Here is a 25,299-nt window from a genome sequence, read left to right as displayed (position 1 = left end):
GCCTGAAAATGGTCCGTTCCTCCTCTATGGTACTGTTAACGCGAAAAGTACTTGCTCTCTGCTGTCTCACTTCCCCCTAATAGCAGCTTTCGGCAGGAAAACTGTCAAACGTGTTCAAGACTAAGTAGCTGAGGTCAACAGAAGTTGAGGCACCAAGGATTTGCCAAGGCCTCCCGCCATTTGGAGACGGAGCCAAGACTAGAAACCCAGGTCTCCTTAGGACCTCGCAAGCTACCAATGTTTTCATCTAACAAAACGGAAGTGTGCTTCTCAATACGCAATACGCGTGGCTGAGGCAGAGGGCTGAGCAGAGGTGAAACGGTGGCCTGGGAGCCCACCCCGGCCTCTCAGGGTTCTCAGGAGGCCACACCTGGGTCCTGCTGACCTGGGGCTCGGGGGCCTTTCTGCCGAAGGCGGGCCGCCCCACTTTCTGTACTTGAGCAAGCTGCCCTGTGACTCTGCGTCATGGGTTGACCATGAATGCATGCAAAGGCAAGCCCGAGTTCCTGTGCCCTGAGGACAATCCCAAATGCCATATACCTTTGCCATGGCTCTTCTTCGCGTTTCTCTGAAAGTCCGAGCTTTGTTTGATCAAATGACATGGACGGCCCAGAAACCTTGACAACCAGCTTGAAATTTTTTCTCCACAATCCTGAGTATTTACCCTGACCAAAAAAAAAAAAAAAAAGAATGGTGAATGTTGTATCGTATTATTTCGTAACAGTCTAAATGGCAAAGAGTAATATAACATTTTGTAATAATCATTGAGCCCCGGCCAAAAGGAAGCCTAGAGTGGCAGGCATGCTTAGGAAGTTGCAGGGAGATTCCCAAGGCACAGCAAGACCTGAGACCCGGGTTTGTGCAAAGCTTTAAGATCAGATAAAAGGGTTTAGACGTTCCTCTTGAAACACCTTCTTTACATTATAGCCACTGAGAAAACAACCTTGGAATCTGGGACTTTCCAGAGCATTATCTTGCGCTAAGAAGCCCTCGCACCCAGAGATGGGCCTTTTGCTATGGGCCTAACTCTAGTCTTTCCTCTCGCAGCCAGACCTCATGGACTGACATGTTTGGTTTGTGGAAGAACATCACTGTGTCTATAAATCACCAATGTAAGTACATTTATTGATCTGTTTAAAAAAAAACAAAAAAACTTCGCAATCTTTTAGAATTTTTAAATAGAATTCCAAATTTAAAAAAAAAATTTAATCTATACATCGCCAGAATTAATAAGGAAAAATTGCTAATATCTTACCCTGGGATTATAAGATCGCTATTATTGAAAACCTATCTCATCCTTAATTTTTACTCAGAAAAATAGTTGCCTTTCTTTTCTAGAAAGGGAAGAGAAGAAGGAAACCTCGCTTTGTAGCACATTCGCACTAATTCCATTTTCATTCTGTTAAGTCCTCACAGTTCCTAGCTTAGCCTCTATCTACCTGAAAGCTTTATTCCCCAGAAAAATGGCCTCCCTCTCGGATGCAGCTAAATGACAGTTCAACCAGGGATGAGCCGGGGAAGCAACTGCAGGTGCTCCTCGATGGCTCCATTTCTCTCTCGGAGACTTACAGTGGTGACGGGCAAGAACGCTCACCTGAGACTCAGAGCCCTCACGTGTGTGTTACCGTGAACATTTACTGGCACAAGTGCAGTGGAAGGATGCCCACTGCGCTCGTTCTCGGCTCCAGGATGGCCCAGTGCCCCTCACGCTGAGTCATGCCCAGCAGGATCCTCACACGACACCTGCATACCTTTCCTGAGGTGCAGCCCTTCATCACCCAGTGAGACCCAGGGGCCCTAAAAATGTGAACCCAATCTAGATACAGCTTCATTGTTTCACATATCATTTCATGATTTACACGGTGAGGCAGTGCAGAAGTAAATGCAGTCAATGCCATACTGTGCAGTACCGCCATCGACTGAGCACAAACACCCACTAATGAGCTGATTGTGTCAACAAATAGGCAATTAGCAGTTTAAAAGCGCTCTACATATAAATCCTAGTGCACTGTTACCGTTAACTGTTTTAGTACTGGGGAGTAAATTGGTTGGGGTATCAGATGGGCTGGGTAAGTTTCCACAATCAGAAAATTTGCTCCTGCACATGTTTTGGGGCCCAGATTAGACTTAGTCAATATATTCAATAAATAGATTTATAAACATTCACAATCAAAAATAAAATAGAAATGCTATTATTGCATTCCATCTCATTATCCACATTTCCTAGAATTTAGCCGATGATTTATCATCAGTAACTCAGATTAGGCAATAATCCACAACTACATGAAATATAATTTATGGGTTATCACCCGAAAACTATACAACCTGAGGGATGTGACATCCCCTTACCCTCAGGCTCCACATCCAATCCATCCACTGGTTCAGGTGGGTCTACCTCCAGGATATATATATATCCGACACCCACCTGGTTTCCCCCTGACCCTGCCTCTTGTCTCAGCTGGCCTTCTCACTCGCACCCGCACCGGCTTCCAACTATTCTACACCCATAAGCCAGTCTTTTCAAAATAGGAATCAGGTCCCTACCCTCACCACTCTACAGCAGCCACCCCACCAAGCCCCTCCATGCCTCCCTGAACGCTTCCTCGGTTCCTCACTTACCATGCCTCCCCCACAGCCTGTTCCAGGCTCTGCAGGAAGCAGCACAGGCTGAGCCCCGCTCTCCCCAGTGGGCACTTCAGCAGGAGGGACTAGAGATAAAGGCTGGGTAACAGTCAATGCTAAGGAGGAGAGTGCAGCTGGGCAGCAGCGAGGGAGGCTGGTTCTGTGGGAGGCCAGTGCCCCTCTGAGAAAGGGGCTTTTCCGCAGAGAGCAGGTGGCAGTGAGACTGATGGAGGTGAGGGAGTGAGCCCCCTGGAGATATAAACAGGGGAAGAGCATTCCAAGCAGAGGAAACAGGAGTGCAAAGCCCTGAGAGGGAGCCAGGGTGGTGAGTGGAGTGCGCCCTGGGGAGCAGCAGCGGCAGTGGGTGGGATGGAGGACTCAGCAGAGGACTCGTCCCCTCCTGCCACCTGCAGGTGGACCTGAGATTTCCCCTGCTGCAGTCTCACCTGTCTGCACAGACCTTGCTTTGGCAAATCTGAACCCATTCACCGTTTTCCTCAAGAGGCACCTCTATAGGCTCCATTCCTGATGAGCAAAGGTTAAAGACAAATTTATTACCAAGTAAAAAGAACAACTACGTTAGTTGAAGTCCAATATTATGAAATTTACAAGAATCTTAATGACCCTGGAAACTCGTTGAATCAAATAAGTGTCTGGGTCTTGGAAATCTTCTAACAGATTCTCTTCAGCATGATGAGTGCCCAACAGCTGTGCATTGAGCAAATTTAGCAGGGGATCCTGCAGTGGGCGGCCACATCCAGAGTCCCAGGAACGCTGTAAATTCCTTTGAAAGTTTTCTCTACCTCTGGATGACTCCACATCCCAAGGTCATTGTTCTCTAAGCTACCTAAAATTCTTTAGAAATAGACAGGCAGGCATGAAGGCTCATTCTACAAAGATATCAGCATAGAGTGTCAACTCTCAGTAGCCCCTAGGAGTCAGCATCAAATTAGATTCCTGCACCAATCATCATTATTTCAGAGAGTCTGTTATGTCAAAGGGGTTGAGAAGCTATTTTTTAATTGTTATAGATACATCATACATATAAAGGAGCATATAACACCTGTATGTAACAGGTTAAAGAATAATATTAATTAACACTGATGTATACACTACTCAAAGAGTAGAAAGTAAAATATTCCACTCAAATCTTTCTGTGTATTATTATCCTGGGTACCTGAACTTGAACAAGAAAAATACAATAAAAGAAGGTAATATATCAATCTCACTAATAAAAATAGGTATAAAAATACTTAAAAAAATCAGCAATCCAAATGTATCAACAAATCATTGCCAAGTAGTGTTTTCTCTCCCCCAAGAATGCAAGAATACTTCAGTACTGGACAGTCTGCTAATGTAAGACATCACACTCCTAGAATATAGGAGAAAAATATAACCAACAGATGCAGAAAAAGCATTCAATAAGAAATGACTATTATTCATGACAAAACTTTTGGCTAAATAAGAAAAGAACTACTTAACCCGGTAAATCAAATCAGTGAGCATCATTTTTATTTTTGAGACCTTAGAACTATTCTATTCAAATCAGTAATAAAGAAGGATCTCTTCCATCACTGTTACAACATTATACAAGAAGGCCTGGCCAAGAAGTAAGATTTAAAAAAAAAAAAAAAAAAAGTCTACCGGCAGTGGCTCAGTGGTTGAGCATTGATCTATGAACCAGGAGGTCATGGTTCAATTCCCGGTCAGGGCACATGCCCAGGTTGTGGGCTCAATCCCCAGTGTGGGGCGTGCAGGGCCCAGCCAATCAATGATTCTCTCTTATCATTGATATTTCTCTCTCTCTCTCTCCCTCCCTCCCTCTCTGAAATCAATAAAAATATATTTTTTTAAAAGAGAAATAATAATTAGAAAGGAAGGCATGAAACTATCATTTTAGAAGACAATATGCCAATTTACATAGAACATGTGACAAAATCTTCAGATCAACTAAGAAAACTAACAGGAATTCAGAAAAAAATCTGGGTAAAACATTGATATACAAACATCAATAGTTTTTCTATATGGCATTCATAACCGATTTAATAGAAAAAATAATATTCAAAATACTCAAACTATTATATATCCAAAAATGTGCAGAAATTTTCTGGAAAATATTATTAAATTTTTGGAGTAAGTAAAGAAGTCTTAAATGAAGAGAAATACTATCTATAATAATAAACGCGTAATATGCTAATTAGACTGGACAGCCGAATAACCTTCTGGACATCCTTTTGGGTGACCTTCTGGGTGAAGCCACAGCGGTGGGGGCCAAGGCAGAGGGGTTAGGGGCAATCAGGCAGGCAGGCAGGCAAGTGGTTAGGGGCAATGAGGCAGGCAGGCAAGCGATTAGGAGCCATTGGTCCTGGCTTGCGAGAGGGATGTCTGACTGACGGTTTAGGCCCGATCCCACAGGTGGTTGAAGTCAAACCTACTTTTGTCTCTACCCTCCTCCACCCCACCCCTGTATGCACTGCATGTTTTCATTCTCTCTGCTGGCTTTTATTATAGACTAGTAGCATACATAAAGTTACAGACCAGCTCTATCCAGTGGAATTTTCTGTGATGTTAGAATATTCATTCTCTGCAGGATCAGGACTAAACTGTCAGTTGGACATCCCCTGAGGGGTCCGGGATTGTAAGAGGGTGCAGGCAGGGCTGAAGGACACCCCTCCCCATCCTGTGCATGAATTTCGTGCACCGGGCCTCTCGTTTATATATAAAAGACAATATTATATTACATAAATTCTCCTGAACTGAATATATGGCATTACAATCAAAATATAATTACAAATATATAATTGCAAAATACATGTGCTGTTCAACACTGTAACCACTAGCCACATGCAGCAATTTAAATTAACCAAAATTAGGAGAACCAAGATGGCGACATAGGTTAACGCCGGAGTTTGCTGCTTTGAACAACTACTTCAAAAGTGAAACCAAAAAACGGAAGGGACATCACCCAGAACCACAGGAACGCTGGCTGAGTGGAAGTCCTACAACTAGGAGGAAAGAGAAACGCATACGGACACTCAGAGGAGGCGCAGTGCTGAAGTCAAATTCTGAGGTGCGGAGTGCACAGAGCGGGCTGGTGGCGGAGGGCGCGGTTGTTGTTTTCGATCGGGAGGGAGTCGCAGACTCTGAGCACCAGATCCGGGCGAGCCTTTAGGGACCCAGACTCGAACGGGAGAAGCGGGACTGTCTGGCTTCGGTCAGAGCGAGTGCAGCTTTCTCTCCGAGCTTTGCAGCGGGTGCTGGGACTCAGAGAAGCAGAGCCCCTTGGGACAGGACTGAGAGCCGCCATAACTACTCTCTCCGGCCCACCCTGTTGATCCTGTGCGACCCGCCCCGCCCAAGCCCTGCACAGAGGCATTTGCCGGATAGCCTCAGGCAAAGGCTAGATTAGCACCTCCCTAGAGGACAGAAGTTCTCTCACTGCTGACACAGCTGATTCTCATAGCCACTTGGCCGGGAGGTCAAACCCTCCCTGGAATTAGCTACAACAATCAAGATTTATCTATAAGACTGCGAACAAAGACCACTAGGGGGTGCACCAAGGAAGCATAACAAAATGCGGAGACAAAGAAACAGGACAAAATTGTCAATGGAAGAAATAGAGTTCAGAACCACGCTTTTAAGGTCTCTCAAGAACTGTTTAGAAGCTGCCGATAAACTTAATGAGATCTACACGAAAACTAATAAGACCCTCGATCTTATATTGGGGAACCAACTAGAAATTAAGCACACATGGACTGAAATAACGAATATTATACAGACGCCCGACAGCAGACCAGAGGAGCGCAAGAATCAAGTCAATGATTTGAAATGCGAGGAAGCAAAAAACACCCAATGGGAAAAGCAAAATGAAAAAAGAATCCAAAAATGCGAGGATAGTGTAAGGAGCCTCTGGGACAGCTTCAAGCGTACCAACATCAGAATTATAGGGGTGCCAGAAGATGAGAGAGAGCAAGATATTGAAAACCTATTTGAAGAAATAATGACAGAAAACTTCCCCCACCTGGTGAGAGAAATGGACTTGCAGGTCCAGGAAGCACGGAGAACCCCAAACAAAAGGAATCCAAAGAGGACCACACCAAGACACATCATAATTAAAATGCCAAGAGCAAAAGATAAAGAGAGAATCTTAAAAACAGCAAGAGAAAGAAACTCAGTTACCTACAAGGGAATACCCATACGACTGTCAGCTGATTTCTCAACAGAAACTTTGCAGGCCAGAAGGGAGTGGCAAGAAATATTCAAAGTGATGAATACCAAGAACCTACAACCAAGATTACTTTATCCAGCAAAGCTATCATTCAGAACTGAAGGTCAGATAAAGAGCTTCACAGATAAGGAAAAGCTAAAGGAGTTCATCACCACCAAACCAGGATTATATGAAATGCTGAAAGGTATCCTTTAAGAAGAGGAAGAGGAAGAAAAAGGTAAAGATACAAATTATGAACAACAAATATGCATCTATCAACAAGTGAATCTAGGAATCAAGTGAATGAATAATCTGATGAACAGAATGAACTGTTGATTATAATAGGGTCAGGGTCATAGAAAGGGAATGGACTGACTATTCTTGGGGGGGAAAGGGGTGTGGGAGATGTGGGAAGAGACTGGACAAAAATCGTGCACCTATGGATGAGGACAGTGGGTGGGGAGTGAGGGCGGAGGGTGGGGCGGGAACTGGGAGGAGGGGAGTTATGGGGGGAAAAAAAAAGGAACAAATGTAATAATCTGAACAATAAAGATTTAATTTAAAAAAAATAAAAAATAAAAAATAAATTAACCAAAATTAAATAAAATTTAGAATTCAGTTCTCTTGTCTGGCTGGCCCCATTTCAAGTGTTCAGTAGCCACATGTGACTGGTGGCTACCAAATGGACAATATAGAGAATGAATATTCCACCATCACAGAAAGTTCCACTGGACAGAGCTGGTCTGTAATTTTATGTATGCTACTAGTCTATAATAAAAGCCAGCAGAGAGAATGAAAGCATGCCTTGCATACGGGGGCAGGGTGGAGGAGGGTAGAGACAAAAGTAGGTTTGACTTCAACCACCTCAGGAGGCAGTGGGGCTGACCCAAGCAGGTCACTGAAATTCAGGTTTCTTTACTGATTTCCAAAGACTGCAAGGACGTGTAAAGAATGAAGGCCGGCAATTGAGCATTTATGAGATTGTACCTAAGTGCATGGTGCCACTGTGACATTCTTTTGAGTTAATAAAGCTGTTGTAATAATCATATCTTGCCTGTCTTTTTCCATACAAACAATCATAAGCCTACTTTTACCCACCCTGTATTATGATGACTGAAGGATATGAAAGGAATGTAAGTGAAAAGCACATCACGTGATTCCAGAAGTTATGCCTCTTTAGTTTCTGATTGGACCCTCAGGTCTTTACCTTTTCCCAGAAAATTCCCACAACACCAGAGGAACAAGCTTTCTGTTGTCTCTTCTAGGCATCATTTCATTTTTGGATCATTTCAATATTTGGTGGAGGAAAAGCCTTATCTTCCTTTCACGTGAGTCTGTAGGCCACTCTGACAGCTGCATGGTGAAAAGGAACCCATTTTCCCACCTTTGGCTCTGACGACCATGATCCTCTGCTGCAGGTCAATGCGGGGCTGGACCAGGCACAGCCGCGGCTCCTGCTTCTGACTCAGGCAAATGCCGTTGTGGTTCACAACCATCCAGCTCCGGTCGTACAGCAGCCCTTGGTGTCCCACAGGCCACTGCGTCACCTACACAAAAAGGGAAGCACGTTGTAGGCCAGGGCTCCTCGGCAATGACCTTCACATTATTGCGCGGTGGCTGCGCCCATACAGCTGGACTTCAGGGATGCAGCACATACTCCTGAAGGAAGAATGGGGAGGAAGACAGTCAAACCAGAGGACGACGCAAAGGACCCAGACACCTTCCGCTCACCCTGCACACCCACCCTTCTCCATCTCAGCCCGTTTCTTCAGTAGGTGAGGCATGTGCGCGGTACCGCACCCAAATCCCTCCTCACCACCCCCCACTCTTTCTCTCCGTTCCTCCAATGGACCAGGCTCTTTCTCACCTCAGGGTCTCCTCACATGCTGTTCCCTCTGCCTGGAATGCTCTTCCCCCTCTCTCTGTATGCCTGACTCCCAGGTCTCAGGTTAAATGTCCCCTCTTCAAGAAGCCTTTCCTGCCACCTCCAAATATAATCTAAGTACCCCACTGCAGTGAACTAAATGTCTGTGCCCCCCCCAGAATTCATGTTAAGAGTCTAACTCCTGATGTGGAGTTGTTGGGAGGAGGAGCCTTTGGGAGGTGACTCGGTCACAAGGGTGGAGCTCTCATGAATGGGATTAGTGCCCTTTTCAAAGAGGCCCAGAGAGTTCCCTCACCCCCGTGTTAGGACACAGCAGGAAGGCAGCTGTCTGTGAACCAGGAAGTGGGTGCTCACCAGGCACCAAATCTGCCTGTGCCTTCACGTTGGTTGTCCAGCCTCCAGACTGTGAGGAATAATGTCTGTTGTTCATTAGCCACCCAGTTGACAGGTTTGCTCTAGCCGCCTGAATGGACTACCCACCAGGATTCTCTCTGGCATCCCCACCTTCGCCGTCTTGGCCTTCATCAGCAGTGTCATTCCATTCACTTGGTGGTGTTTGGTCTCTGTCTATTTCCCTTCTGAGACAGTGCCCTCCCCGCCCCCCCCCACCAGGGAAGGAACCATTTCCATTTTGCTCATCACTGTCCACCAGGCTCTGGCCCACAGCCTGGCAGGTAGCAGGTGTTCAGTGTGTCGTTTTTGAAGGAGCAGAGGGATGGAAGACCTTGAGCAATGTACGAAACCCTACTGAGACTCAGTGTCCTCATCTGTAAAATGGGATAGTAATTGCTGCCCGTGCTGCGTGCGATGTAGCTGTCCCGCGGAACAGGACCCATCTCTGAAGACAGTCCTGTGCGCAAGGGCACCTGGAGTCCCCACCTGCCTCCGTTTTGAAGTGGAGGTGAACTTGCTTGTTTATGGCTCAGCCTGGAGGGCAGGCTTTTGTGGGACACCCCAAAAAGCAGGTGACAAACAGCCCTGACCCCCGAATGTCTGACCAAGAGCCAGAGAGCCTGTCACCCCAGAGACCTGGGATTCTGGGACCTGGACCTGACAAAGGCAGCCTCACTTTGGCCACAGCCAGGGGAAGGGGGGGGTGGGCCAAGGCAGGCACTCCCGTCTCCCAGCTCAGGTGACCCCAGGCCAGCTGCTTTTAAGACAGAGCATAGTTCACGTCCACGGGGGAGCTGAGGGGAACACGTTGCATAAGGAGTCACAGACCTGGGTTCAGATCCCTGCTCTGCCCTGTCAGACCTGGGTAAAGCGCTCCACCTCAGTGGCCTTCGGGCTCCATCTCTACAAAATGGGGATGATATTACCATGCGCCTCACATTATTGTTTTAAGAATCAAATGAAACAAGGCACATGAAATGCTACATTAGGGAGGCAGCCCATGCATTCGCTGAAAGTTGTATCCATAATTATCAACAGTAAGCAGGCGGGCCCTGGCCGGTTTGGCTCAGTGGATAGAGCACCCGCCTGCGGACTGAAGGGTCCCAGTTCGATTCCGGTCAAGGGCACATGCCTGGGTTGTGGGCTCGATCCCCAGTAGGGGCATGCAGGAGGCAGCTGATCGATGATTCTCTCTCATCATTGATTTCTCTCTCTCTCTCCCTCTCCTTTCCTCCCTGAAACCAATAAAGAAATATATTATAAAAATAAAAAGAAATAAAAACAGTAAGCAGGCGTTCACCACGCAGGGTCCCCTCAAGGGTCCCCACAGGCAGAGCCCTGTTCAAAGGTCAGCCCAAACCAAGAGAGTCCGACAGACTGGCTCTTCAGACGGCACAACACTCTGGCCTTGAGTGCGATTTTCTGCATTTTTTTTCACATTCTGTACTTTTTTCTTCACTTTGCCCAAAAAGACCCACATTATAAACAAAAAAACAAGCACTTCCCATTCTGCCATTAAACCCTTACCTCAAACGCAGCACAGGATTTGATGGGGTAGAGGAAAAGGTTGGTGATGACATGTGGCCCAAGGCCCCCACCCGGAGCTAATGCCTCTCTCTCTGGAGGGGCCTGCAGGGTCCTGGTGGCCTCCGGTAGAGGCGGGCGCAAACACACAGCACCCACGGCAGGGGGCCAGTCATTCCCGGCCCTGGAGGCTGTGGGGGTGTCTTCCCGAGGAGAGGGACTAGGTCTGTGCCTGGTGGCGGGCACAGTGGCGGGCACGGTGGTGGGCACGGTGGTGGACAGAGTGACGGGCACAGTGGTGGGCCCGGTGGCGGGCACAGTGGTGTGCACAGTGGTGGGCACAGTGGCGGTGGGCACAGTGGTGGGCACGGTGGCAGGCACGGTGGTGGGCACGGTGGTGGGCACAGTGGCAGGCACGGTGCTCTGAGCCTCGCTCTCTGCTGGTGCAGTGCCAGCCTCCCCAGAGGCGGCCTGAGGAACAGGTTGGCTACGTTGCGGGCGCAGTCGGGTGGCTATGATGAACTTGAGAAAGGCTTGGGCATCCTCAAGAGTAGACATGTATCCAAATGAGATCCTCACAGACCCTGTCGGCCGCCCAGCGACGAGGTCCACGTCATCTCCACAGACATGGCCAGCCTGGGAGAGAAGGGAGCGAAGTCAGCTGCTCCGCACAGACGGATTTCGCTCGCCTTGTAAAATAAAATGACCCAGAAAGGGGTCGCACCTCTAACCTGGGCTGCGTGCCTGCAACGTCGTCCCGCAAGCAGGGCTCACTGTCTAGATCGCCCTTTGCTCAAGTGCAAATTGGGGTCAACACTGATCTCCAGGGGCCATTAAAAGCTTAAAGCAGTGGTTCTCAACCTTCCGGCCCTTTAAATGCAGTTCCTCATGTTGTGACCCAACCATAAAATTATTTTCGTTGCTACTTCATAGCTGTCATGTTGCTACTGTTATGAATCGTAATGTAAATATCTGATATGCAGGATGGTCTTAGGCGACCCCTGTGAAAGGGTCGTTCGACCACCAAAGGGGTCGTGACCCACAGGTTGAGAACCGCTGGCTTAAAGGAAACACTTTGAGGAAAGCATCTACCTGAGCTGCGAGCTGCACACAGAGCCGACTGGCAGAGAGGGGTATGGAAAGATGACCAAAGCTCCCGCAGCGCCCGGGGCTCACCTTCAGGGTCCACCCAGGGCTGAGGTGGGAGGACACCCGCTGGCCACACCCTCAGCCTCTCAGAACCAGGGAGGCCTGCATCCCTGGCAGCTGCCCTTTGAGCTGCTGCCCTATGAACCACCCTCCTGAGGCCACTACGAGAGCCAAAGCCGAAGGAAGCTCGAGGGTCCCTGCTGGGCGGCGGGGGAAGGAAGGCGAGAGGTCCCCATGCCTCTCAGAGCTCTGCGCCCCCGGTGCTGGTCACTGCCCAGGACGCCCCCTCCCAGCACCTAATCCGGGTCAGTCCTCCAGGGAGGTGGGGCCCGGCACTCATTCCACAGGATCAAGCATCACACCTGGACTTCCCTGTTTGTGTTCTGAGCTTCCCTCTCCCTCTTCTCAAATAAAACCCGGTCGTGGTTGGCCGGGATCTAATATATGCGATATTTACTGGCAACCAAACAAAACTCAAGTTGAAACTATTCCTAAATAAATAAGGGCTCTCTGCCACTCAAACTGTTATGAGAGGGTTCCAAACAGCTTTCCCTTGAAGTGAAATCCTCAGTGCAGGGGGCGGGAGGAGGGAGGGGTTCTGATGGACGCAGAACGCCCCTGGGAGGGTCCCCCCCTCACCCAGCCCAGGACGAGAGGACTCCAGCTTGGAGATGTTCACCCTGATCGGGCTGGGCTAATTAAGGGCCCCCTGTCAAAACCCCTCTTCAGCCTTTACATGTTGCCTTCAAGGTAACAAATGACTCATGGAGACACCATCCCGAAGCATTTTCCATGTTTGTTGATCTGCTTCCTTTGCACATCCACAGGGTGGGCTTAGAAAGTGAGCCAGTGCCCACCCGACACGAGGCCAGCCTCCGGGATTCTCGGGGGCACCACCCTGTTGCCGGCAAGCCTCTGGGCCTCTGGGCCGCAGGGCCTGACACCCACCTGAAGGTGCCTCTTGACCATCTCGTCGCTGATCCCCAGGTGCCGCTGGCAGGCCCCCGTGTTGCAGAAGCAGCCCGTGCGCACCTGGATGTTGAAAAGACTGGCCATCTTCTCCACCTGCGGGTTGAACGCGACACGGAGCCAGTGAGGAATGACCGGCGTTACTTGGAGGCCTGGGAGAGTTTTGGGTCCCTATCCGGACCTCTCTTTCCTAACAGTAAAATGAAAACAGGAGCCTGCAAGTTTCCTCTAAAGGGCCATGATCTTCACAAGTTTACTAAACACATTGTATAAGATGTTACTGATCATTAAGGTTTATCCAGTGGGATAGAGATGTGTGCCTGAGAAAAGAGAAAGTATCGCCCTGGCCAGGTAGCTTGATGATTAGAGCGTCATCCTGATACACCAAGGTTGGGGGTTCAGTCCCCGGTCAGGACACATACAAGAATCAACCAATGAATGCGTAAATAAGTGGAACAACAAATCTCTCTCTCTCTCTCTCTCTCTCTCTCTCTCTCTCTCTCTCTTTCTTCCTATCAAAAAAAAAAAATACTTTAAAAAAAATACAGAGAGAAAGTATCGAGTGTAGGCCAAAATTCCAAGTTAGGGCCCACACATTGCAAGGGAGATGAATAAGTACAGAACCTGAGCACGACATGGGCAGCCCCTTGGCACCCTCTGCCACAGGGTTGATTCCAGAGCAGAACCAGCTGAGCTACCACTCAGAGCAGCTCACAGCCTGGACTGAAGACATCACTGTGTTGAGCCTGTGTGTTATCAATTTGCTTTTCATAATGTCCTAACTTTGGGCTGAATCCCAGAACTGCTGTTCAATCCAGAAGTTCCAAGGTGCTTTTCTGTCCCCCTGGCAGCGCTGGGAGGTAGGTGATTCACATTCACTCAAGACACACAGGCAGGGTTAGCATGGGGGGCATTTGTCCCAGCTCTTCTGCTGTGGGCCAAGGGCTCCGTTCCTCCAAGGGCCTGGAGGCCCAGTGACTCAGGTTAAACTCAGGGGAGTCACCTAACTGCATTCAGGGAGACAAATACATCTTGACCAGTGGGGTAAGGCCTTGAAACTTTCCTCCCTGGGAAGTCACATGTTGGGTCGCCAGAGCAGCCGCGAGGATAGGGCGCCCTCTGCAGACCACAGGTCGCCTGGGCCAGCCTGGGCCCTGGCTGGGCAGTGCTGGCAATGGTACCTCTCTTGTCAAGACCATAGCTGTCTCCCCTGGACTATCAGAATGAGAAGAAGCTATTCTCTGGGCTGAACCAGGAGGCCTCCGAAAACAACTCCACTCCTTTAGCCCTGAGGAACAGCTCAGTGATGTGGAAATCCAATCATGACATCTCGGGAATCTGAGATGAGACCTGGCAGCACCTCTGCGTCTAGCCAACCCCATTCCCAGGGTCGGAGGAAGGGATAAGTTGCGATAGCGCCCTCTGGTGGACATTCTGAGAACAGCACTCTAGTAAGGGATTAGTGGCAATGGTCCCCCTAGAAAGCGCCTCACTCCCCCACCCCAACTCCCGCCACACTCAATCAGATGTCACCCGTGACACCCTTCCCCCCACCCACTCCTACTTATCATTTCTGCGAAGCAAGCCACCCGAACTTGGTGGAATAAAACAACCATTTTATTGTGCTCCCGACTACGGTGGGTCAGGAATTGAGAAAGGCACAGAGAGGGTGACCTGACTCTGATTCTTAATTTCTCAAGTCTCGGCTGGGGGGACTCAGAAGCAGGGAGTGAGGTGGCATTGGAGGGTGGAATCACCTGGAGACTGGCTGACTCATGTGTGCATCTGGCCTCCCCAGCGAGGCGGGCTCAGAACAGCACTGCTACCATACTGTGCCCACCCGTGGCCTCTCCCGGGCTGGGCTTCCTCACAGCAGGACAGCCTCAGGGAAGAACTGCTTACATGGTCACTCGGGGCTCCAAAAGTGAGTGGCCCAGGGAACAAGGCCAACGGGCATCATTTGTTCTGACCTAGCCTCCAAAGGCATGCAATATCACCTGGGACATTCTATTGGCTAGAGCAAGTCGTAAACCCACCGAGATTCAAGGGGAAGAGACAGGAACCCCACCTAGAAGAGGATGTTGTAAAAGATGCTGTTTGGGCCATACTTCCCTTCATCCAAATTTCCCATCATGGCTGAGTTTTCTCTCCTTCTCAACCCTGCTGAGTCCCACACAGGCCTGTTCTGTGCTCAGCGAGGTGCAGGTTGCTGTGGCTGGATGAGCCCTGCATCCAGGGAGGGTGAGGAACAGGCCTGACCACCAGGTAGCACCCGAGACTCCCCGCCCACAAGTATTGTGCTCAATGTTTATTGAGCATTTGCTTCATCCCAGGCCTTGTACTAAGGGGCTGTCTGTGTCTCTCATTTAATCCTCATGACAACACTATCAGCAAGGTGCTTTGTTACCCCCACTTCATATAGACATGGAGAGTTTGAATTAATTGCTCAAGCGCCCAGAGCCAACAAGAGGCAGTGAGAATCTGAATCCAGAATGAAAATGGGAGGCCTGGATGTCTAAAACACGACCCAAAGGCTTCTCAGAGAAGGCTACATTTTTTTTACACACCCTGGAAAGGGACAGCCAAACCCAACCAGGACACCATCTGGTCCCCACACTGCGAAGCTCCCTCAGCCTGGGAGGAACACAGCGGGGCTTCCTGCACCAGCACAGCTGGCCAGGCCTCAGCCCCGGAATCTACACGTGGGACCAGCTTCCTCCACAAATGCACAGAGGGAGACACTCGGCTGTGGGAATGACATTCCTGGTGAAGTCAGTGAGGAGCCTGGACAGGCAGCTCCCTCTCCCTGCCCGTCCCTCTTCTTTGAAGCATCTCTGAGCAAATGGGAATTCTTCCCCGCGCTACCTGTCACAGCACACTTCACACCATCTTCCTCGACCCCTCAGGAAACATAAGCTGAGTTTAGGTTTAAGAAGAAAACTTATTTTCCCAACTGGCGTGGCTCAGTGGTTGAGTGTCGACCTATGAATCAGGAGGTCACAGTTTGATTCCCATTCAGAACACATGCCTGGGTTGCAGGCTTGATCTCCAGGGTGGGGCATGCAGGAGGCAGCTGATCAATTATTCTCTCTCATCATTGATGTTTCTATCTTTCTCTCCCTCCCCCTTCCTCTCTGAAATCAATACAAATACATTTTTTTAAAGAATAAAACTTATTTTACCAATGACCTAGAATAGCATATCAAAGAAGGCAAACCTTTTGTCTCCATGCATTTTTCACACACACACACACACACACACACACACACACACACACACAATTCAAATTACATGCTTCTGAGTAGTTTTGGGGCTGCTTCTTCAGGTGTATGGCTAAGGGGCTCTAGGGGGTCTGCAGTCAACCTACCCAAGAGATGGTTGTGTCCCCAACACCAGTGAAAACCCAGAAGAATATTTCTCAAGTTTATTCCTCAGAAAGTTTGTGGCTATTCAGAAAAGGAAAAAATTATTCCTTGAGAAATGGATTTTGTTTGAGAAATTCTGGGTTTGACAAAGGTGTGTGGGGATAGCAGCTTTCCAGGGAAGAAGGCAACCGTCTTCCAAAGGTATCTGATGGTCACATCTGCTCCTCGCAGAGCAGCTGCAGGAACCCGGGCTCCGGGAAGGACCAGGGCTCCCCACGCCCAGTCTGTAACACCCCATCCGGCGACCGCCAACCGCCATGTCTGAGTGCTTGGTGTGACTTCGGACTTTTTAAAAGACTGGCCAGTGACCAGCTTACTCCACTATGGCAAGAATGCAAGCAGTTCCTGACCTACAGAGCACTACTAGCACTGTTTTCTTGAGAAAATAGATACAAAGGATATACCTGCAGAAGCGCCTTTACAACCAACCTACCAAAGCCTTTGAACTCATGCTATGCGTGAGCCGTGGCACAAGCAAGGGCTTCTGTGGTACTAAGGACGTTGTTTCCACTTGTCATAAAAAAAGAGAGAGAGAGAGAAAGAGAGAGAGAGAGAGAGAGAGAGAGAGAGAGAGAGAGAGAGAGAGAGAGTTCTGAGTTGCAAGCAACATACAAACCAATGGTGAGAGCGCGCCTATGACTTTGCAGGACACTGTGATAGGCTCCCGAGTGCCACTGGGGCTACCAAGCTGTCTGTACATCAGTGACCTCGGACATGGTGCTTGGTCTCCACTGCTTTCCTGTCCACGTGACTTTGGGGCGTCCTCTTTGCTAGCAGCTCTGTCCCTTTGCACTGCTGTCAGAGACGCGCCTCTCTCTTCCCACTTGCAGTTGACTACTGGCTGGATAAAGAGGGCTGAAGGACTAAGCAGACATGCTTGCAAAGCGCCTCCTAGGCAGGGGCCTGGCCTCCGCAGCCGAGTTTGGGCTTCGTCACAGCTCCTGCAAAGGTCCGAGGCCTTGACTGCACGTTTCGGGATTGGGGGGGCTGCCGTGTCCCAGACAAGAGCGATCCTGCTGTGAACAGGTGGGTGCGACGGAAAGAAAACCCACCTGGGAGTAACCAACGACGTTCCCGCTGGCGTCGAGCACGTTGAAATTGATGACTGGGCCCTGCACCTCGGGGCTGCGGAACTCAGAGTCGCTGTAGATGCGCACCACCGGGGCCCCATTGGGGTACCGGAGGGAGCACAGGGCGGCGTAGGTGTACCGAGCCAGGGTGAAGGTGTGCTGCTGCACATTCTCCATGCCACCTCGAACACAGGAGAAAACGCCAGAGAGAATTAGTAGCTTATATAACATTCATTCTTGTTTCTTAAAAGAGAGATTATTATAACTGGCAAACTTAGACCTGATATTAATGATTTTAAATACTTGTAAATATTTGGTATTGCCCATACGATAAATGTTTAGGTCTTTGGTACTAAACATGTTTACCATTGCTGAATTTTCCCATGGGAACACCTGTTTTATATATATATATATATATATATATATATATATATATATATATAAATCTTTTATTGGAAAACTGACATTGTCGATCTACTTTCAAGGTGCCCTGGCCCTGTCAGACCCTGCCACTTGCGTTTGGGTGCCATGTTGATATCTTTCTTGGGGAAAGTGCTCCTTTTCAGTGTCGGTCCTAATTACCTCCTCTCTGTCCTGGATGGTGCCCACCCACCTCCCAGCAGGGCACCTCTCTCCTCCCATGAGGCCCGTCCGCCTCCCGTGTTGGGCTAAGGCTACGGACCTGCGGGGTCCCATGATTATGAAATAAGAGACGGAGAAAGGGCTGCCTAACCATAAAGCCACGCCCCTGGTTCACCCCAGAGCCCTCTCCACATGGTGGTACAAGTGGTGCTGCCAGTTCTAGAAGCTCAGCCTCTAGAACAGCGGTTCTCAACCTTCCTAATGCCGCAACCCTTTAATACAGTTCCTCAGGTTGTGGTGACCCCCAATTTCATTGTTACAAATTGAACATAATTAAAGCATAGTGATTAATCACAAAACAATATGTAATTATATATGTGTTTTCCGATGGTCTTAGGCGACCCCTGTGAAAGGGTCGTTCGACCCCCAAAGGGGTCGCGACCCAGAGGTTGAGAACCGCTGCTCTAGAAGGAGCACGGCAGGACGGCGGATGCCCGGCTCACCAGACGGAGGTTCCTCCAGGCCTGTACCTTTGTGCCAAGCCCCAGGTGATGGGAAGTGGCATCTGTCTGTGTCAGCCTACAGTGAGCGCCCCAATCTGCCCACACCCCTAAGCGCCCGTCAGAAGGGAAACGTGCAAAGGCCAGCAGCAGGCACAGTGTTGGAGGCTCGGGGTCAGGCCTTAGTTGTCCTGGGTTTAAATCCACGCCTCCCACTTGCCGGCTCCCTGGCCCTGGAGAAGGCACTTGGCCTCTCTGAGCACAAGCGCCTCTGTGGATAAGCAGGCCGGCCATGTATCCCGGGTGGGGCCCAGGGGGCACCCAGGAAGGTCAGAGCGGAGGAAGGTCTCAGGACCTGTAACCCGGACCTGTAACCGGTCCCAGTGCAAGAGCCGGATGTCTCCCCTGCTCCTGTGAGGCGATTCCCTTCCTGCCTCGGGCTGTCTCTTACCCGTAACAATGCTCTGTAACTGACAAAAAAGCCTCAGTCCCTTGCTTTTGCCTCAGGAGTCACTTAGAAGTTCTTTAGCGCTGGCTCTAAAGGCGGTCTCTGTACAGCGGCTGCATGCAGGTCACACACCCACTGCTTCATCTGAGTCACCCCGGGCTGGGCTCCCCGGAGGACGTGGCTACGGGAGCAAATTCCACGGGATAACAATGTCCCCCTACCTGTGAGGCGCTCTAGGGCATCAAATCCGTGTTTGAGCGCTATCACGTCAAGGAACGGGATGGTGCCATCCTCAAACCTGTAACCAGGGTGAGGGAAGGAGTCAAGCGGGGTCGCGTCTCCACATGCATGTTGTGGCATGTAATGACTCAGGCTCGGCCATATCTGTGAACACCTTCTCCCTGCTGCCTCGTAAGCATCACACTCCTCCTCGGGACAGAGGGCTTTGCACACCCGACCCGGCAGCTGCCTCTGTCCCTGACCCACCCGCAGCTTCCTCAGGGCGGGCTGGCAGCAGTGACAAAAGGCCCTCAACAGTCGCCATCTGAGACATGAACAAGCAGAGAGATGAGGGCTGCCCCAGGAAGACTGGATTTGACAGAACCTCCAGGGCTGTGGGCTCTTGAAACGCTGAACTTGACCCCAAGAGGGCCCCACTGGCAGGGCACCACGTCAGGGTGCCAACGGTGCCCCGGGGCATCTTCGCAAGAGCCTGAGATTCCAAAGTCTACAGAGCCACAGGCTTTTCCAAAAACGATGAGGCTCTCCACACAGCAGGCCCACCTCTTCCTGGTTACCAGGGTTCCTGTGCTGGCATTTCATGCTTAGTCACCAGATCTTTCTCGTGCTGGGCGCTGGGCACTGTTCTAGGTGCTCAGGATGCCGCAGTGAACGTGGCAGGTAAAACCCCTGCCCTCACGCGCTTCCATTCGCCTGAGGGCCCGGAAACAAGGCACAACAAGCAACAGGCAGGCAGAGAGAAGCCAGCTCAGCAACAAGCCGGTGGTGACAAGTGCAGTGAAGATGCATAAAGCAGAGGGCTGGCGGCCACTCTAGAGGCGGTTAGGGAGCCCCTCTCTGAGGGCGACCATTGGAGCAAAGAGGCGTGGAAGTAAAGGAGTGGGGGAGGCCACAGTCTCAGAGAGAACAGCATCCCGGGGAGAAGGGGCAGCACACGCCCTGAGCACAGGGAGCCTGGCACCACCACCACCCCCCCCCCCCCCAGCAGCAAGGAGGCCCGGGGTGGGAGCGGGCAAGGCGGGGGTGGTAGGAGATACAGTCAGAGGACTTCCACCCTGGATGAGCTAGAAGCGGCTTGAGGACCCTGAGCAGAGAGGAGTGACAGGATGGGGCCTAGACTTTGACAAGACACCTCTGGCTGCTGCAGAAGCGATGGGACAGCTGGGAGACACTGGGAGGTGCGCAAGCATCGGGATGACGGGTGGTGGCAAACGGCAGCCTGGTGCAAGTTGAAGCTTTCAGTGAGACTATTGTGTTCTGTATTTTAACCCTGTACGGATAAGGTTTGCTCAAAATATTGTTGCTGCAATATTAGTTTCCTTATAAAATGAATGGTAATTAATGGACATACAGAATTAGTGGATCAATAATAAACTACTAGTTGATTAACCACTAATGAATTGGTACATAATTAATCTTTAATAAATTTAACATTTGCCAATAATAACTTGTTATTAATTGACCAATAATATATATATATATATATATATATATATATATATATAAAAGCCTAAGCAACCATTACAACCAAATGACCAAATGACCAGTTGACCAGTCGCTATGACGCTCACTGACCACCAGGGGGAATACGCTCAATGCAGGAGCTGCCCCCTGGTAGTCAGTGCACTCCAATGGCCAACCTCCCATGGTCCCTCCCCCCAGCCAGCTGGCCCCGATCATCTGGGATTGCTGGCCAGGCCAAGGGACCCTACCTGTGCACGAATTCATGCACTGGGCCTCTAGTAAATAACTATTTATTAATCAATAATTTAATAGGCTCTTAGGGGGTTAAGGGGGTTGCTTGTTTTCATCAACAATTGAGTTATCAAATAGAAAAGATGAACAACATGGTCTAGGTAACATGCTCAAGAAACATGTAGGTTGTGTATTAAATTTCTTGAGTTCTAGTCCTAAGTTCACAAGAAAAAAATTCAGCCTGCTGGGAGTCTCGGTGTGGCAGCTGCCGTAAGACAACCCACCCAAATGGAAGGACAGTGGTCTGGGCCAGCCCGGCCCACCCACACCTGCCTGGAACGAGCTGCCCACTTCTCTCTGCCTTCACATGCCCTATTGGCTCAATAAAGTTTGGGTTGTCATGTTGTTCTGCCTTTAATTTATATGTTGTGCCTGTCTTTCTTTTCTCACTTAATTATGTTACACATTAACTTATCACACTTGTATTCAAAAGGCTTTACATTGGTGTTTCTGTTTTAGAGTCCCCCAACCATGGGATGTTCTAAATAAAAGAGACATCAAATAGCCTCACAACGTATTGATGCCAGCTCCATCTTGGTGCTTCACCTATTAGCGCTAAAGAACTGTATCCTTTTAGAGAGCCACTTTTTTTTATTTTTAATCCTCGCCTGAGGACATGCTTGTTGATTTGAAAGAGAGGGGAAGAGAGTAAAGGAGAAACATCAATTAGTGCCTTCCCGTATATGCCCCCACCGGGGATCAAACCCACAACCTAGGTATGTGCCCTGATCAGGAATTGAACCTGCAACCTTTCGGTGTATGGGATGACACTGAACCAACTGAGCCACACCGGCCAAGGCTAGAGACCCACTTTATGGGAAAAACAGGAGGTGCAGAGATCAAGCCACATGCCCCGCCCCCACAGACTCACTCCCCAGCGAAACCAGCTCTGGGGCCTAGACACATGACCAACAACTCTACTGCCAAAGCCACCTCCTTCTCTGCAGGACCCTGGAGTCTGCACCTGGGTCTGTGGGGGATCTGACCCTCTTCCCATCCAGGCCCAAGGCCTTCTCAGACACCAGCAGGTGACCCAACCTACCCCAACCCCGCGGCACCTCCTCCTGTTGGAACCAGCGGAACCCTGAGTTCCAGCTACCAGTTTCCGCCTCTCACATCTGGGAAATTCCTGAGCATAAGCCAGTCGCCTGCCCTGCCGCCTGGGAAAACCCCAGCAGAGGCCTGTGCCGCTGGATGCCAAGTAGCTGCCTGCCCTCCACTGTCCTTTGTACCGCACAGCGGGGCTCACAGAGGCAGCTGTTCACGGTGCCCACAAGCCTGGTGGCCTCTCATTTAATTGATTCCTCCTATTAACCAGGGCCAAGCTGAGCTGATTCTAGCTGCTGAAAGCCAGCTATGCTGTCAACCTGTGTGCACGCTTGTTCAAAACCGCCCAAATCGCGGCTTTCATGGACACCCCTCACCAGCACTCTGCACAAAGGCCTGGGGCACCCCTCCTTCTGCGGTGAGGTCCTCTCGCCTCTTCTGCGTGCAGCCCTCACCCGCAGCCCTTGTGCTCCCACCACTAAAGGGGCCCCGCAAACGGGAGCAGAGTTCACTGAGCCGTGGCCTCTGCCTCCCACATCTGAGCCTGCCGCCAGCCTCCGTCCCTGTCCCTGCCAGGAACGGCCAACCCTGACCCCAGTGGCCCAGCTCCCCCCGTGACCCCCCTGCGCAACCCTACAGGCTGCACAGCCAGACCCCAGACTCCTGGACTCTGCCCCAGCCACTCCCACGCGAGGTGACCTTTCTGCCACCGACGGCCTGGGGATGTAGAAGTCTTCTCCCGCCAGGTATGCAGCGGCCGTGCCTCCTCCAAAGTAGGTTTTCCTCAGCAGGGGAGCCATCCGATTGTGCACCAGCAGCGCCCCCAGGCCGGTGGGGAAGCCGAAGATCTTGTAGAAGGAGAGGGAGACGAAATCCGCCGGGTGCACCGACAGGTCCAAAGGGGAGGTGCTGGCGTAGGAGGCTGCGTCCAGCAGCACGAACCACCGCCCCGGTGCGGGCGCGCTCACCGGGCACATGCGCCCCGCCGTGACCTCTCCTATCCAGGACAGAGGGTATCTGGTGCCAGAAAAGTTACTCTGAGCCGGATAACAGAAGAGATGCGGAAGCTGGCAGTCGGGGTCGCTGGCGGCAGCACCCCGTTTCTCCGCCGACCACATGTCCTCCGGCCTGACCGGGATGGAAGTGACACTCCTGGCTGTGGCGACCATCCGCATGCCCACCACGGAGGTGTGGCTGTCGGTGAGGTAACAGAACAGGCTCCCGCTGCTCCCGGGGCCCCGGGACACCCACGGGAAGGCTTCCGCCACCAGTTTAAGGGCAGCCGTGCTCCCGGCGGTGAAAATCACGCTGTAGTCCTCCGGGGAGGCGTGGAAGTGCGCCAGGACCCTGGAAAACACAGCATCGCGGCGGCTGGGCTCACTCGGCGCTCAGTGTTTGCAGTGAGCTGCACTCCCGCTACACATGGCACCTCTCTGCCTGAATAGCTAGAAGCAAGCCCAGAGAGGCTCTGCCATGACCGTGAAGTCAGAGCAGGTGTGGGAAGAGATGACCAACGGATTCAAACTGGCAAAATCACCTTGCCTCCCAGGTCCCCGCCCCCACGGAGGAGATGAGCACCCTCAGCTCCCTTCGCCTTAGTTGAAAACACCTTCCCCCCTTGGTCTACTCTGGCTCCACCTTAAGTTTTAAGTCCCCAGCTTGTTTCATGTTGCTTTTTAATATTGGCAACCCAGTATCCCTTTCAAATTGGAAATAAATTGAAATTGTATCAATTCAAGTCACTTTAGGTACCGCTTGGAAATTATTTACTGAACGCTAATTACTACATGTGGAAAAATATAGAGCAGTTTCATGTGCAAATATTAGTAAAAAGGGGAGTGAATAAAACAAGATGCCTAATGAAACATGAAAAGGAAGACCAGAGAAACTGTTTTCATTCCCTCTAAAAACAAGACTTAGGACCTGTGTCACTCCTTATCACTCTGGTCCCCAGGAACTAGGGCAGCAGCCCAGAGCCACACACACAGCAGTGCACACCTCAGCTGCCTCCCTGTGCTTCTGGTCGGCCCCCATTGGCACCTGCTCCCTCTCACCTTCCCAACCTCGGACCCTGATCTTTATCATTGTGTGTGTGGCCATTTAACTGAATGTGACCTTCCTGAAACCAATTCAGAGCCTGGGATGTGGGCAGGTGTAGGAAGCATGTCCATGCACTAGGAGAGCCTGCTCCGAGGGCGTCCCTGCCGCTCACCTGTAGCGCACCTGCTCCACGGTGTCCTGGGTGAGCTTGCTGCTGATGCTCTGGCTGTGAGGGTTACCTGGGGGGTTACAAAGGCAAAGCCATCAGTCACTCACTACTTATGGTCTCTCCTTTTCTGTTCATCCAAAACCCTCTCCCGTGGTTTCTCAAAAAGTTAAGCATAAAACTATTATATGATTCCACTCCTGTATACTCAGTAGAAATGGAAACATCTCCACACAAAGATTCATGCACAAGAATGTTCATAGCAGCTCTATTTGTAAACCTAAATTCTGGGAGCATAAATGTCAATCAATTGGTGAACAGATAGATAAAATGTAACATATCCATTCAATGAAAAATTATTTGGCAATAAAGAGGAAAAAACTACTGACTATGTCATGCATGAACTTCAAAAGCATGCTAAGTGGGGGTGGGCTACAAGGGGTCAAATGGAGGAAAAGAAGGAGATATATGTAAGACTTTCAACAATAAAGATTTAAAAAAAAAAAAGACATCAGACACAGAGATCACATATTGCATGATCCACTTATATAAAACTAAAGGCCTGGTGCACAAAATTCGTGCACGGGTAGGGTCCCTATGCCTGGCCGGCAATCAGGGCCAATTGGGGCCTTCCAGCTGCCAGCTAGGGCCTTCCTTCCCCCGCTGCTGGCTGAGGCCTTCCTTCGTTCTGTGCCACCCCCTGGTGGTCAGCACACGTCATAGCAAGTGATCGAACTCCGATCAAACTCCGGAGGGGACACTTTGCATATTAACCTTTTATATATATAGATGTCCAGCAAAGGTGACTATATAGAGATACAGAAAGCAGTAGATCACTGGTGGCTTGGGGTGAGAGTGAGGGGATGAGGGGGGCAGGTTGAGGGGTTGGGGAGCAACAGAGATCAACTGTGAATGGGCATCGGAGATTTTATTGGGGGAATGAAAATATTCTAAATGATTTATAGTGAGACTAAAAATCATTGAATTGTACACTTGAAATATGTGAATTTTATGGATATAAAATATAACTCAAGAAATCTGGCCCAGTCGGCATGGCTCAGTGGATGAGCGTAGACCTATGAACTAGGAGGTCATAGTTCAATTCTCAGTCAGGGCACATGCCCAAGTTGTGGGCTAGATCTCCATCGTGAGGCGTGCAGGAGGCAGGCAATCAATGATTCTCTCTCATCATTGATGTTTCTCTCTCTCTTCCTCTCCCTTCCTCTCTGAAATCAATAAAAAAATAAAAAATTTTTTTAAAAAAACCTGCTAAACAA

The 25,299-nt window shown here is 50.1% G+C and overlaps 1 protein-coding gene across 6 annotated transcripts in view; it reads right to left on the bottom strand.

The window, feature by feature from the left end:
* Positions 1-25,299, bottom strand: part of MOCOS (molybdenum cofactor sulfurase) — a 46,574-nt gene that overhangs the window by 14,419 nt on the left and 6,856 nt on the right. For 2 of the 6 annotated variants that reach the window (XM_059707117.1, XM_059707113.1), the window contains exons 3-11: positions 24,029-24,095; positions 22,516-23,163; positions 18,996-19,072; positions 17,227-17,426; positions 12,729-12,845; positions 10,635-11,267; positions 8,214-8,376; positions 3,069-3,147; positions 541-665 (exon numbers count right to left, since the gene is read on the bottom strand). In XM_059707117.1, coding sequence (XP_059563100.1) covers positions 541-665; positions 3,069-3,147; positions 8,214-8,376; positions 10,635-11,267; positions 12,729-12,845; positions 17,227-17,426; positions 18,996-19,072; positions 22,516-23,163; positions 24,029-24,095 — 2,109 coding nt within the window. The remainder of the gene's footprint in view (positions 1-540; positions 666-3,068; positions 3,148-8,213; positions 8,377-10,634; positions 11,268-12,728; positions 12,846-17,226; positions 17,427-18,995; positions 19,073-22,515; positions 23,164-24,028; positions 24,096-25,299) is intronic. The other 4 variants (XM_059707118.1, XM_059707114.1, XM_059707116.1 and 1 more) reach the window with 4 other exon arrangements.

This window comes from Myotis daubentonii, chromosome 8, assembly GCF_963259705.1.
Source record: "Myotis daubentonii chromosome 8, mMyoDau2.1, whole genome shotgun sequence".
Classification (NCBI taxonomy): domain Eukaryota; kingdom Metazoa; phylum Chordata; class Mammalia; order Chiroptera; family Vespertilionidae; genus Myotis; species Myotis daubentonii.
Note: the sequence above shows the minus strand (reverse complement) of the source record. Positions and strands in the feature narration are given on the sequence as shown.